Source organism: Chiroxiphia lanceolata, chromosome 9 (assembly GCF_009829145.1).
Source record: "Chiroxiphia lanceolata isolate bChiLan1 chromosome 9, bChiLan1.pri, whole genome shotgun sequence".
Classification (NCBI taxonomy): domain Eukaryota; kingdom Metazoa; phylum Chordata; class Aves; order Passeriformes; family Pipridae; genus Chiroxiphia; species Chiroxiphia lanceolata.
In genome coordinates, this window is record NC_045645.1 from 14,612,850 (window position 1) to 14,628,300 (window position 15,451).

General features: G+C 44.4%; 1 protein-coding gene and 1 long non-coding RNA gene across 3 annotated transcripts; one reads left to right on the top strand and one right to left on the bottom strand.

Moving 5' to 3' along the window:
* Positions 1-438: 438 nt before the first annotated feature.
* On the top strand, positions 439-4,960 carry NAA20 (N-alpha-acetyltransferase 20, NatB catalytic subunit). 2 transcript variants are annotated; one of them, XM_032697160.1, is made up of 6 exons: positions 439-603; positions 740-764; positions 853-943; positions 2,116-2,251; positions 3,230-3,375; positions 4,633-4,960. In XM_032697160.1, exons 1-6 carry the CDS (start codon positions 551-553, stop codon positions 4,716-4,718), a joined length of 537 nt encoding a protein of 178 aa, XP_032553051.1. In that variant the 5' UTR covers positions 439-550; the 3' UTR covers positions 4,719-4,960. The 2 variants fall into 2 exon arrangements, with proteins under 2 accessions (XP_032553051.1, XP_032553050.1); XM_032697159.1 differs by lacking the exon at positions 4,633-4,960 and having other exon boundaries at positions 473-603; positions 3,230-4,610.
* Positions 4,961-5,036: 76 nt separating this feature from the next.
* On the bottom strand, positions 5,037-10,034 carry LOC116791312. The gene is made up of 4 exons (XR_004358686.1): positions 9,898-10,034; positions 7,898-8,868; positions 7,659-7,768; positions 5,037-5,331 (listed from the first exon to the last, which is right to left on the bottom strand). It is a non-coding gene; the product is annotated as an uncharacterized LOC116791312 (long non-coding RNA).
* Between the last annotated feature and the right edge of the window lie 5,417 nt (positions 10,035-15,451).

Here is a 15,451-nt window from a genome sequence, read left to right on the forward strand (position 1 = left end):
GTATAATAGGCTCCGCCTAGCACTGGTTCATCAAAAACACTGTATCCATATTCCCATAATGGGCCCCCACTTCTCCCAAGTCCAAACCAACGTCTCAGGGACATTCGTTGTTCAGTATCCACAAAACATTCTGCTGGTCCTCTTCCGAGGGTCGGTCTGAGGGTCTGCATCTGTAAGGTCGTATGCAACGCACAGGCGTCCACCGCGGTCCTTTATCTGAGGAAACGCAAGCATAACCTGTACAACAAGGAGATGTGCACCCTGTGCACTCAATGGCTGAAACATAGATCGCTTTCCCACCTACACGCCCACTCTCCCGGCCACGGACCCTCCACTGCCTCTGTCCGGCACGGCCCGGGAGCGGGGCTGTGTGGGAGCTGGGAGCGCGGCTGTGTGGGAGCCGGGCGGGGCCGGGAGCGGGGCGGTTCTGCGGGGCGGGGACGCTTCCGCTGCCTTTCCGTGGCGGAAGTGGCGCTGGGGCGCGGGAGGGCTTCCGGGTCAGCGGCAGCGGTTCCGGGTCAGCGGAAGCATCGTCCCCGCGATCACCGCCATGACGACGCTCCGCGCCTTCACCTGCGACGACCTCTTCCGATTCAACAACATGTGAGCGCCGCCCGGCCCCCTCTCCCCTGTCCCTCCCCCGAGCCCCTGCGCGCTTCCCCTTCCTCCGGCGTGCTCGGTGCTCCCCGCCGGGCCCGGGCTCGGGCCCGCGCTGAGCACCGCTCTCTCTCCCCTACAGCAACCTGGACCCGCTGACCGAGACCGTATCCTTCCCGCCGGGGCGGGGGCGCGGGGCCGGGCGCGGGCGGCGCAGCCGTGGCGGCCGCAGTTGCTCCTTAACCGAGCGCCCAGTACGGGATCCCCTTCTACCTTCAGTACCTCGCCCACTGGCCCGAGTACTTCATCGTCGCCGAGGCGCCCGGCGGGGAGCTGATGGGTTACAGTGAGTGCCGGGTGCTCCGGTGGTAACGTCTCCCTTCATTGCCTATTTGGGGCATTTTAACGCGGGAGCTTTTCCTACTCTTCGCGTTTTCCACCGACCAGGGAAGAGGAAGGTTGCGTTGCATCTTCCCGTTTCATAAACATCTAAGGGTATTACGTGGGACTCACGGCAGCAGCTTCCAGTTTGACGTTCCTAGTGCAGCGAGGAGCCTTGGCTGTGGTAGTGTCCACCCGGGTTTGGTACAGGCGAATAGGTGTTTCTGTAATCCTGGAATCCAAGTCACTGTGCTCAGCCCTGATCACACACAGTCAGTAAACGTGCTGGGCTTGGCTTTTGTATTGTCCTGTAAGGGAAGTCTCTGGTTCTGGGTGTTTTTGCTCATTTACTGTGGAACATTTGTGTTTTTCAGAAATCATGCCAGAGACAGCTGCCAAGAGGTGGGGTGGGGCAGGCAGCAGATCTTTGCAGGGATCCAAGAAATAAACTATTTAACACAGTGAAGCTTAAAGTATGTGCTGTACAGAACATTTCTCTGTACTCACCACAATAGTTGCTTATTAGCAGTGAGTGATATCTGTTAGAGCATCGTGTGGAAGTGTAAATGTTCATTCATGAACACTGGTTTAGCCCTTTGTAGAAAGGAGAGAAACTAGAAAGAAGCACCCTAAAACAACATCCCTGCCTCCCCCTGCCCCCCTTTTTTTTCCCCCTTAAACATACTGTGTTTGCAGGGCCTCGGCTTTCTGTTGGCAGATTGGCAAAGCTTCCTGAACTCAATTCCCCCACAGTGTCCAAAAGTCTCAAATCGTTGCTGGGATGGTAGTTTTGAGCTTCTGACCCTCTGTTCCTCTGTTATTTTAGTCAAATTCTAAATTCTGTTCAGTGAAAGACTCATGAGAATTGCTTAAAATTCACATTTAGAAGTCACACCTTAAGCAAGGAATTTGCAAAGTTGTTTTTCTTTACACTAGTTAAGAAATTGCTGTAATACTTGAGGAAAATGACGTTCTCTGTGGTTGCTGAATCATAGAGTGATAAGGTAGACATTCCTGTTTGGGCCTTTACCACAACCATTGCAACGTTTGTTTATACACGGCTTATTCCTCTTGTGAAGTTGTGTGGTTGCAGGGGGTGTGTTACTCCAAAGGTGCTGATGCTCTGTGTGTTCACAGTCATGGGGAAAGCCGAGGGCTCCGTGGCTAGGGAAGAATGGCACGGACACGTTACCGCTCTCTCCGTTGCACCAGAATTCCGACGGCTGGGTTTGGCCGCTAAACTGATGGAGCTACTGGAAGAAATTTCAGAAAAGTGAGTAATATGCCTATCTTTAAACTTATCTTTAAAAGTAATATTCTTACAGGCACCTGTCCCTGGCTCACATATTTGATGTGCATGAAACTGACACAGAATTTTGCTGTAAGCAGTGTTCTGGTTTTCTGAAATTCCTCATAGCTGGAGAACAGGAATTATGAAAGTTGCTTAGTGGTTTAAAATCTTGTGATTTCTCTGAGCTAGAATGAGTAGGACATAGTCTGAATTCCAGTAGCAATACTGTATAAAAGACCATTTTCTTGACAGGAAAAGAGCTTTGTGAAACATCAGCAGTGTTTCCTGTTGCAGGGCCTACAACATAGTTGTTCAGTAACTGTGAGCTTTGTGCAATGTATTCAGGCACAGCCTTGAACAAATTTAGTACTGCCGCCAAAATTATTTTTTTATCTTACTTTCCATCTTCTTGGTTACTTGTATCTATGAAAATTTAATTTAATGTCAAATGAACCCACAGTGAAATGTCCTTAACTCATTCTAGTAGGGCAACTCCACTTGTTAAAAACAGAAAATAATACAATATTTTGAAAAATTTGCCCTGTGAGGTAAAGGACTATCCCCCGTTAGGCAAGTGAATTTTTGTGATTTATTCCATCCCTCTTAATCCAACGCAATTTAAAATGTGGATTTTTTTTTTTTTGATCATGTCACATGGATATGAAGCTTGTGTGCCTGTTTAGCTTGTCCTGTTCTTTCTGTTCACATTTCTGAAGCCACGGGCTGGTATAGAAGGGCTGTGTGACAAAAATAAAACTAAATCTATGCCTATGCTTGAATTTTCTCTTGGTAGAGGAGTCCATCTGTTATTACAGTGTGAAAGATGTTTGATTAGTGTACTACATCATCAGACTTGCTTTGATATGATTACAGTTTATGGGCTGTTATTTAGAAATACATTCACCTACTGTTCCTTAACGTGTTTTTTTCTTTGTTTGTTTTTTCCTCCCCCCGCTAAAGAAAGGGTGGATTTTTTGTTGATCTCTTTGTGAGAGTATCAAATCAGGTTGCTGTAAATATGTATAAGCAACTAGGCTACAGTGTGTACCGGACAGTGTTAGAGTACTACTCTGCCAGCAGTGGGGAGCCAGATGAAGATGCTTATGGTAAGTATTTGTTCTGCCTCAAGTTGAATAGAGTGATTCTCACGTTGAGGGTTCCTGGGCTTGTTTGTAAGACTATTATTATTTTTTTTTTTATATGAAACAATTTCAGATTGTTGTTGATGAATGGGATTTTGTATCCTCCTTTAGATAACTTTTCCTTCTGAAGATTACATCAGTTACAAAACCTTATTTTTCAGTTTACACATTTTGTAGCATCTCTGGCAAAATAAACTACAAAATAAGAAAAAAAATGAAAAGGAATGGAAATGCTTTCTTCCTTTCTTCCCATAACTGGGACTTGGAACTTTGTTTTTCTCAGATGTCTAACTACAAATTTACAGGTGTCAGTGGCCCACAGTGGCAGAGAATTGGGTAACATTTTCAGTGTAAAAGGGAAGGAATATGGAAATTCAACTATGTTAATGCTGATTCTGTTAACAAAAGTGCTTCCTCATTCTAGATATTTTTTTTCTTTTAAGTATTGTCCCAAAAGGTTACGTGGCCATGCTGTGTGTCATTTCTGTTCTTGCACTATTTATTCAATATGTAGGATCACTATGAAATATAAGGGCTACTGACATATATCTACTGCTGTTGCAAGTGCCTTAAATCATATATTTGTCCCTTTAACCTGCCACTTCCTTTCCATTTGGTCGAGTTTCATGCAGTGTTATATTTCAGTTGATAACATTGCTGCTGAACAACGTTAAGGACATTAAATTATTAGTGTGTCTAGAAGAGAGCAGCCAAGATGGTGAAAGGTCTCAAGGGCAGGACTTAGGAGGAGCAGCTAATGTCCATGGGCTTGTTCCACTTGAAGAAGAGAAGGCTGAGGTGTGCCCTCATCACAGTCTAAACCTTCCTCAACTGGGCACCACTCTCTCTGGTGACCAGTGATAGGACATGAGGAGATGGAGCCAAGCTGAGTCAGGGAAGGTTCAGACTGGATGTAAGGAAAAGACTCTTCACTGAGAGGGTGGTTGGTAACTATAACAGGCTCTCCAGGGAAATGGTCATGACACCAAGCCCATCAGAGTTCAGGAAGAGTCTGGACAATGCTCTTAACCATATGGTTTAGTTTTAGGTAGTCCTGTGTGAACCCATGAGTTGGATCCTCATGGGTCCCTTCCAACTTGAGGTATTCTATGATTCTAGGAAATTTGCTTGATTAAAAATTATTTTAATAGAGAATTTACTTCATATGGCTTTGTACAATGACCACTGTAACTATAATAGCATTTTTTCCTTTTGCCACAGATATGAGGAAAGCTCTTTCCAGAGATACAGAGAAGAAATCAGTTATACCTCTGCCTCATCCAGTGAGGCCAGAAGACATTGAGTAACTGTAAGCTGTGATTCTCAGGCAACTTACTAAGTGTCAGGTCTGTACCCCCCAACCTCCAAAGAACTTACGGATGAGAAATTTTAGGCTGAATGTTTTTCCCTTGAAATACCAAAAAACAGTGTTGAGAAGCTGACTAACACTGCTTCTGTAGGTAATGGCTGTATACTGTCACACTTACTCTGTTATTTTTCCTTTCAAATATTGGAAATTCAGAGACTATTAAAATGGAATTACCTCCTGTGTGGTCGTTTTCTTGGTATTCTTTCAAACCAAAGTACCTGAGATCAGTCATAGTAAAAACTCTTTAAATGCATTTATTCATGACCAGTGAAAATACTGTACAATACCCAAGAAACTTGGAGAAAAGTCTTTCCTCTCTTCATGGCACAGGCATAGGATTGAATTGTTCACTGTTGAGGTGAAGAAGCCATACAAGCAAGGCAGTCAAGGGTTTTTCTCATTGTGGACCAGATTCAAGACCAGTTCTGTGTCCTGGATGCCCACATGTACCTTGATGTGCTGTATCCACTAAGTAACTTGCTGTAAAGGTTTCTTGTTTTCTTGTACTCGCCTTGCTCAATTTCAGGGTCAATGTAGGTTTTCCAAAGAACCTGCTCAAGAGAATTCTCTTATGTTCACATGTCCTGCTTCCAGCCAGGACAGGGTTAGTGTTTGCAGTAGCCAGGAGGGGCATGGCCAGGACAGGGCAGGGGTTCAGGGATTCCTTCTGGTTGGGTGGGGTCAGGCTCTTTGGTGAGCATTTACATGTGAACCACTCTCCTCTTTCTTGTACAGTTTTGTCATTAATACTGTTGCTGTTTGTTTTCTTATGTCATTGCTGTTTCCAGTAAATTGTTCTTATCTCAGCCCATGATCTTTACCTTTTGTACCTCCAATTCTCTTCTCCATCCACAGAGGAAGGGAAGGGGGAGGAAGGAGTGAGCGAGTGGTGGATGGTTTCAGTGGGAACACCAAATGGGGAGTACCATTCCTAAACCACGATATAACAGTGTTTTCAAACAACCCTATATCTAACACTAGATAATAGAGTTTATGTGGTTTTAGTGGAGGAGCATGGAAAAATGTGGCATTTGCAGAAACGAAATTCAGAGATCAGAGTATTAATTGACTGTACAAGCTTGGATTAAGACCCAGCAGTATCTTGTACACAGCATCCATTTAGCTTACTCCTGTAAGCATGTGCCTCCCTCCATGTTTTGTCACAGGTTTTATAGCCCTGCATACTGTGCCAAGAAGCAGATGCTCAATTAGTGAGTCACAGGTTAAGCCGCTGTGGTGAGCAGTTCGGCAGTGCAGCCCATCCGCGGTGCCTTCTCGCTGAGCGGTCGCCGCCGCCGCCTGGTGACCGAGCTGCAGAGCTGCAGGTCCCGCACGGCGGGGCTGCCTCCCGGGAGGGAAGCTCAGCTGGGGCTGGATGAAGAGCTTGGAGATTTCTTATTTGGTATGAATTTGCAAAGCAGGGAGTGAGGTGGGATATAAACACTGCAGGTGTTCAGGTAGGTGAGCCAGCACTCAGGGGAGGGGGTCACTTTGCCGAATACCTAAAGTACCAATTGCCTCTCTCAGGACCAGTCACAAGAAGTTTCCAGTTTGGGGCTGGGCTCTGAAGTGAAGGAACCTGTAACTGCTTCTTCTGATAAATCTGTAAGTATGGGAGGCTGTAGGAAGCTCACTGCTGTGACCAGCCAGTAACTTCCACTGATAGCTGTTAAAAAGAGTGGCTTTTATTTCCTCAGTACACAAAACATGATGGTATTTGTTAAACTCACTTGCTAAGTTGTGCATTGCTTGAGCAGTGCTTGCTTCTTCCCTTTTCCTAAAGGGATGATCTGTCTTGCCTTGGAAGCAAGAGAATGTCCTGGTATCTGGTGCTTTTATTAGTTTTTTTCCCCTGCTTATCTTGTGGTGAGTCACTTTGACTGGGACATGCCCCCTTGGAGCCTTACCTAGTGCCTTTTGTGGTTATTGTCAGCACTGGGGGAAGAGGAAGGGCAAAGCTTGCCAGGGGAGGTTTAGGTTGGATATTAGGATATCTGATACTCAGACCTGACAGGTGGGCTGGGGGTGCTCGGTGGTTCCCTGTCAGAACAGCAAGGGGAGAGTGCCCATCCACAGGGTTATATTGTGAGGAGCATTTTTCACCAGCTGAAATTTTGTGGTTTTGCTATTGGAAGATGAAATACAGTAAAATAAAAGATAGTAATAATTAAAAAAAGAAATTAAGGAAAAGGAAATAAAAATAAAAAATATTTCCTAATGTACCCAATATACCCCATGCTCATTAACCCCATGTCTGCTGTTTTCAGTATCTGTTTTCTGTGATTGTTCTGTCTGAAATGGGAGCTTCCTTCATGGTTCTGAGATGTTTTTTAATTACTGAGTGGCCTAGCACTCAGATGCTCAGAGCTATCTTTTAATAATAAACCAGGTAACTGACTGGCATTAATTTCCATAACATCTTTTATTTCATTTTTATTTTCTTAAATTAGGCAAAGAAAGAAGCAGGACCCAGCTCCTCCAGACTTGAGCTTTGACTAAAACACTGGCAGCCAGAGAGACTTAGGGACCAACCTCCATTTCAGTGCTGGTCTAAGTAACTGAGTGGAAGGGGATGTGGGGTTTGTTGTGCCACGGTTGCCACAGAATTATTTAAAAGGTATTGCAGGACAACAAACTTCAAAAAACAACAGTAACAGCATGAGTCTTCCAAATTTTTCTCCAGTTACTCTTGCCCCTGTTTGTCACTGCAAATATTTATATTATGAGCCAGGATAGTTTATCCCTCCTGCTGCCTTAACAGCAACATAATTTTGCTTTGCAGATCTTTAGTTCCACTTACACTGAGACCTCAGCCTGCTTCAGGAAAGAGTTTAGCTTTTAACCCTTTTAAGAAGGACAGGAATCATAGGACTATTACCTTCAGATAACACTGTTCAGGGTGAGCAGTGGAACCAGAAGTGGGATCTGGGAACAGTGGTTGTAAGGGCTCGTGCTGTAGCTGCCAGCCTGCCTTCCTCCCAACTCATCCTGTAAAACAAGTAGGATGAAAATTTTAAAGCCCCATTTGGGCATCTGCAATAACACAGGAAGGTCCCATAACACAGCACTGGAAGAAACCTAAGATTATTCTGTCTAAATCAATATATCTAACCATACCTGAGGCTCCAACATGCACACCCATCTCTTCTCTTTAACACTCAGTAACAGTGCTTATCCTCTCCAATGAGAAAGGTCTAGTGCTCAGCTCGATTCCTTCAGAGTTTCATCAGTGGTCATATTTTCTGCAACTGCCAGGTGTGTTGCTGTCCTCTGGACACCTCCCAGTTTGTCCCAAAAGTTGAGCCCAGTGTCCTGAATGTGGCCTCCCACTGTCGAGCCCCCATGCTGCTGGTGCAATCATCCCATTAACAGATCTTAGAACAAAACTTTTATTTTTTTCTCTGCTGGCAACACCCGAGCACTAGTGGTTTATATCCGGTTTGTGACCCAGTATGTTTCAATGGTTTGTTTTTGTGATAGCCCTTTCTATTTTTGCACTTGATTACGTCTGTGGGTTTTTGTTTGTTTGCTTGTTTGTTTGGTTGGGTTTTTTTTAGCTGGGGAGGCACCTCTGCAAGCTTTGCAGCAAAAGCACATTAAAAGCAAATACACACAGCCAGTAAGGGGGTTCTCAAAGGGCTGTTTAGTGAAATGGAAAAAAACAAAGCAATTGGAAGACAAAAGAAAATAATTAATTTTCCTGGGCCAGCAATGCCACAACTTTGAGAGGAGATGGTAGACATTTAGACTCCAACAGGGAAGGGACTAAAAGACCATCAGCAATCAGAGGAAAGAACCATTTAGCAAACTTTGGTGGTTTAATTTGCTCCTGTTTTAGCTTCAACCTCCTGCTTACAAGATTCAGGCTTTGAAGTGCCACATTAACTGTACCAAAGCATTGTCCCTGAGGATTGACAGCAAAACTCACACAGACTCTTAGCTGGAAACATACAGCAGCAAATCCAAAGTCAACATTTTTACACTTACTAGCAGCATCCTCGGGATTTCCTATTCAATCCAAGCCTTCTGGAAGAACTCACAGTAGCTACTGTTTCTTTTTCAAGGGCACGTGTGGTACCTTGCAAGCACTGAGAGAGAATGTAAAATTAGATAAGACAATCCTGATAATAGTTTTATATAGTTTACAGTTTTATAGTTGGAAACCAGACCTTTTATTTTTACTATCCCCTTTATCAACATTACAGAAACTTCCCTGGGACGTGACTCAAGACAGCAGCAGAACAAAGCACCAGGCTGGCCATACCTGTTTGGAGTAGATGTTCGCCCTCCCTGCCCCTTTCATTACCACTTCCTTGAGACAGGCATGTGTGGTGGCTGTGACTTACCCCCATGTCACAGCTCTACATCGCGTCTGCTGATCCGGGTTGAGAACTGAGCAGCAGTAGAAGGACCCTTGGCATTCATGTCGTGCACAGTCCCCTCCGAAGCCCAAGGGCAGGAGGGGGCACAGCGAGGCCCTGTGGCAGCCCTGCTCTGGGTGGAGGGCGCTGCTGGAGGAAGAGAAGTGCCTGCTCGCCAGCTGGGTGTCAGTGCCATGTTAACCATGGCCAGGGGGACAAGGGCAGCCTGAACCTGCAGCTGCCTGCCCTCACCAGGAGCTTAATAATTTTTAAATTCGGAGAATGAATGCCATGACCTGCAATTATTCATCTTTTGTGTTGTTAGCTACAGCTCCCTGCAGTGTGCCAAATCACACAGTTCCAGACCGGTTTGGTGATTGGACTTTATCAACAGCCCAATCTTTACACTCCTCTGCCTGCCCTCTCCCTAAACCACCCCATCACCCCCCATGCCCAGTCCCTCGTGAGGGGCTTCCAAGGGCTGGGCAGGATCAGCACTGCATGCAAAGTCCCCAGGGTGATGAGGGACCCCTCAGGGTGGCACGTGGCCAGCAGGCACAACACAATGGTGCCACCGAGGCACTGGGCCATCCCAGCAGGCTCCAGGCGACTGGGGTGGGGAGCCCCAGGAGTGCTGTGTACCATGCAGGGAACGTGCCGTGCCACCTCCCAGAGTGGCTCCTGCCGGCTGCCCCATGGCAGCACTGAGGGTGCACTGTCAGAGAAAAAAACATCCACATCAAAAATATGCCTTACCTGGCAGCAGATTGCAGTTGTTGCCACCAGGAAGGCCTCAGCAGAACCCCCTCCCATCTCTGGTTTTAGCCCTAAAATATTAATTTCTCCAGTGCATTTTTTTAAGACATCCACGGTCTTGAGCAGGGAGATGCCCATGAAATGCCAGGAGACCTGCCAGTGCTGCCGCTGTGTCGTCCAGCTCTCACAGGACCTGGAGCTGCCGTAGGCACCACTCACTTCTGTGACTACTCGTGGGACAGACCTAACCCCAAGAGCAACTGGTGGCCAATACATTATCACCCTCATTCCTGCTGGGCTGTGACTGGAAGAGCTGTGCTCTTCAGCAATTTTCCAGGTGGGCTGAAGGACCAGCAGGTGCTGAGCCCATGGGGACAGACGTGTAAGAGCAGCCAGGACCAGGGACAGGGTGCCCAAGCCTCCTGCAGACACACAGCTTGTCTGTGTGCAGCACTGTGGAGCTGCAGCGTTGCAGAACCTCTTTGGTTGTTTGTTCATGCCCAGCCAAGGCTGTGAGGTTCCTGAAGGAAATACAGTCCATAAGATGATGCTTAACAACAGGACACCCGGCTTTGAGAAGTCTTCAGATCTACTCAATTACTATAAACAAGGTTCATTTAATTTGTTGTTCCAATTATCACTCACATTTAAGTGCACTATTCACTACAGAATTGTAGCTTTACACTTCTAAGTGATACCCAGGACTTGGTTCAGGGCATCTCCTGCTTCATAAGCTATGCTTATAATTCGACTTTTGATTTGTCATGAGGTCACGGGGGTTACCTAGAAGATGGGACATGGGTATGGCCCACGTGATAGATTTTTATCCTGTGTGAAGCAGGCTGGTCATAGGTGCTGTTCCAACAGAGCTGGGAAGCAGCCACGCAGAATGCTGAGGGTAGATTCACACAGATGGTTATATATTTGTATGTGAGTTATAAAAAATAACATTATTTAAACCAACAATAAGCAAATAATTATACTTAAAATTATAGATAAGTACAATCTCCCTACTATCAGAAGTAAAATTCCAGAGGTGCTATAAATAGTAACATTTCTAAAACCACATCCAAAGAAAACTTTATCATAATAAAACTTGGTTTATATTTAGTGGTATTGGGGTTTACTATTTTTTGAAGATGCCTAAATAGACCTTTGACAGCTGCTACTGTCAGACAGTGGTATTTTTGGTGCTGGAACCATGGCATTTAACAGCTGGAAAAGCAGATAATGTAATAACATTACAGATAATGTAATAACATAGTTACAAGAGTAACATTTTAGAAGTAGTAGTCACGGTCTTTAAATAAAAGTGGGTAAATCAGAGCTGAGTCAACTTCACTCCTAGATGAAAGAAAGCTCCAGTCGCTTCAACTTTGACAATGTCAAAAACATTCCTTAAAAACTAAAGGGCCAAAAATTTAAACGCCATAATTGGAAAGATGCCTGAGTGCCTGTGGGCTCTCCAAGGAGAGCAGTGATGTGGAACCTGTGAGGAGTCCACATGCAGGTGGGAATCAGATGCTGCACATTGACTGACCGGGACCATCAGGACTCCTTCAGAGAAGCCAGGCACTGTCTCTCCTCACCACTTCCAAAATGTGGCAAGAACTGTAAGGAGTTCCCAGCTGCATTTGGTGGACAGGCAGTCCAGTCACTGTGGCATCTCAGGAAGCCCAAGGTTCTTATCCTCACAGTGGTATCTCCCACTAGAACCTATGCAGATGGGAGGTACACAGAAAACAAATGAACAGAACACAGCAGTGCCACCCCCTCACAGAGAATGTTTTTAATTTACTATTCATAGAGACAACAAGAGAGACAAGAGAGTTGTTTGTCTCCCAGCCAAACATGGAGACCAAATAAAGCATTAGCAAAACCCCACTTTGCTGGGCTGGGTGAGGCAGCAGTTGTGTCATCTTTGGCATGTTGATACAAATACATGCTGGATCCAGCTTGCTTTTGAAATAACAGCTCACTCAGTCTTTATTGTGGGATTAAATGAATCAACAGCCCTTCAGGACAGCTCCTGATGGAGCCTGTTACTACCATTTTTATCGAATCAGTGGTTATCAGCCCACAGGAAATTATTGTAGCAAGTCAAAATATTCGGTCTGACTGCTGCAGGGGAGGATGAACTGCTTATACCAAATCCTGGTGTTATCTCATCCCTGGCACCTCTTCTAATCAATGTTTGCCTTCATTGGTTAAAAGCTCTTCAGACTTCAACACTAAAGCTCACACTGCTGTTGCAAAGGGTGAGAAGGGACAGAGGGCAAGAGAAGATGGGGAGAGAGAAGTCAATTGTCATCTACCAGAGAATCCCTTCTCACTAAGTCATTTGGGTTTAAATCCTTTGAAACACTAAGTAGTCACCTCTTACTATTCCTTTCAGCTTCCTACCCTTTTGTAAGGGCACTGAGTGTCAGTACCTCGTACTGCTGCCCCTGAATGTGACAGCTGAGGCTGTGAACACCCACAACACCACTGGGATGGCCCGATCCCATTCAGACAAAAAGGGCTTACAACCACAGCTAGTAGCTGAGCAGCCCAATGAAGAGTCAGTAGCATCAGGTTTAGTTAAAAAGAGGAGTAGTCCTCTGCACTGGAAGTCTCCTGTGACTATCTGCATCCCCTGAGACTCTCTCATGTCAATCTATCTGTGATCTCCCAGCTCATTTGAACCACTCCAACTGGACACAAAGGTCTCAGGCTCACACAGAAGTAAATCCTCAAGTCATTTGCAAAACCTCTGAATCTCAGCCATCACAAATTAAGCAGACCATACACAAGCTGAACAAGCACAGGAGCCTGATTTTCCTTCTCTTATAACTGTGTTTACAGATGGACTCACAGCTCTGCAAGTCATCCTGCTACCTTTTGGAGAACCAAAAGCCATATTCATACTCCTGCAGAGAGAAGGAGTCAAAGCTACTTCACCTCAATAATTCCTTAACAATTTTGCTGACTATAAAATGGATAAAGATGGCAGATTCTGGTATTTTCCTGGTACTGATTGGGCGAGATCAGAGGCACAGAAGTAATGGAATATCAGGATGCTGAGGATTTGCTGGGAAGTAGCTTTGGGGATTGCCTTCATCCTCTTCCTGAGAGTCCTTACCTATGCACAGGCAAGCATAAAATTGTATCCATGACTTACAGAACTTGAACCAGAGAACACTTTTATCCTGATTTCTGAATAGAATGAGGCATAGGCAGCTGTATCCCTTTTTGGTTGAGTAGCCCCTCATAATTTCTGAAATCATCAGTCACTTTCAATAAAACTTGGCAGGGAGGAAAAGATCTAAAGGTGTTGCCTTACCAACAGGTTTGGGGAAAATAAACATTTGGATAGAGGAGAGTCTGCTCCTGCCTCTGTAGAAGAAAGGACTGTGGGGCAACCTCAGCCAGGGGACAGGGGGCATAAGCACTTACCAGAAAGTCTCCAGCCAGAGCTCACACTGTGTTCTGCAGAAGTTCCTCCATCCTTGGGCTTGGCTTAGTTTCTGTGAATCAGCAAAGCTCCTCGTACCCATGGAGACAAAAATGTGGGCAGGAACTTTGCCAGGGGAAGGGGTTCAGGAGATCACCCTCCTGCCTGGATCTCCTCATGCTGGGAAGGAGCCGAATGCTCACAGCAGCTTCTCTCCAGTTCAGAGAAGTCAATCAGAGTTTTCTGCTGTTCAGAAAACTCACAGATTAACAGTTTAGAACTCCCTACTCAGTTTTTTTAACTGCAAAAATCAGTCATAAGCTTAGGGTCTACTTTTCTTCTGCCAAAGTATTATTCTCCAACATTTTGAACTAATACATGCAAACTTAAATATTTTTGTTATTGTTGGTATTCTGACCTTGCAAGAACCCAAGACTAAAATCTCTGTTCAACCATATTTATTTCATTTTGTGGTTCTCTGGCCTGTGAAATTGAAGGGTTGCTCTAGGACCCAATATTGCTGGAATTTATTTGTTTAGAGAGATCTGTGCTTTGAAGAACAAAGCAGAACACACAAAAAATTACATGGACTGTGCAGAGATTCTAAAGGAGAAAATAAGACAGAACAACATAGGTCAAATTTGGGACATAATCCAAAATTGGAAATTTGTGCTTATGGGCACAAATGTTTCCTCTATAAAATCAGTAATTGTGTCTGTGAGGGGCTGGTGTATTTAGGCAGCCAGCCTGCTGCTGCTATGTCTCTTGCTACAGGGACAGTTTCCCATATAGCAGAAACTTACCATCTAAACCATGACATTAAATTCTTCACCTCACAAATGCCAACACACACAGGGCTCCTTTCACAGAAAAGGGTCTGCTGAAAGCAACGTAACTGTGCAGAAAGTTAAAGTTAAGCTTGGGGGTGAGCTACTGCAAGTTCACAGTCCATGGGCCTTGTATCCCTATAGGCAGAAAACCTTATGTTTCTAATTAAATTAACTCATTTGTACCTGTGGGAAAATCCCAGCCCAGTATCACAGAGTGCACTGCACGAACAAATACAGTAACATTCATAACAACTGATGCATTAACTGGGATTTGAATAGAATCATTTAAGCATTAATAACATTTCCATCTCTGGAGGTCAAGCCTTTTCACTTCCATGCATTTTGACATCCTTTAGCAACTGAACATATTCCTCATAGAAATCTAAGTAAAGCCAACACACAAAGCATTTGTTTACATAAATACAAATGGAACTCGGAGATAAAATTAGTGCTACAGTACTGGGAAAGTCTAGCATATGCAAAAGAATCTTAACATTGAGGGACAACACAGTAGATATATATTCTTAACTATTATACATAGGAAATGCAATAACAGGTGAGACAACAATTATGTGTATCCCATCTCCTTCCACAGCAGCTTTAGGAGAAAAGCTAAAGAACTTCTCTAGATGAGAAGCACATTCCCAGGAATCACCCACCAAACCCCCAGGCAATTATTTGTGCTCAGAAACAAGACTTCCATATTTTCATATATCTCAAAGCAAGTCAGGTGAACTAAAGGTCAGGGATGGTAAGTGTACTGACTTACTCCTGGCCTACAGATATGCACAATGTTAGGTTTCCTTTGGAGTTTTTTGGAGGTGCAGGCGTTGTTTGTTTTGCCATAGTTTTTTTAATGGGAGTTTTTGTTTATACCTTTTGGCTTTTTTAGAGAAGTTAGACCATATCTACGGTTTCAGTGAAATTAACAGTTAAGCTAAAACACAGCTCTTGCTGAGAACTATTAATAAGTGATTTGTGCTTTTTTTATTTTGCATGTTTACATTCTTATAGTGCCATATATCAGAATCCTAAATGCATGATTGGGATTATAGAAAAGACTAAGAAAAAAGAGCTGTCCCTAACATAGTTGTCTGTGCTAAATACAGCAGAGGTTAGTTTGAAAAGTAATTTATTTCAACACACTGAGGAGGAAATGCATGAATGCACATACAAGACAATTCAAAATAGAATACCTGTGAGCTGCAAAGTAGCACTTCTAAATAGGCTGGAAAAAAACAGATGCTTCTGCCTGCTGCAATGAAAAAGCACTATCAATATTATAAAAATG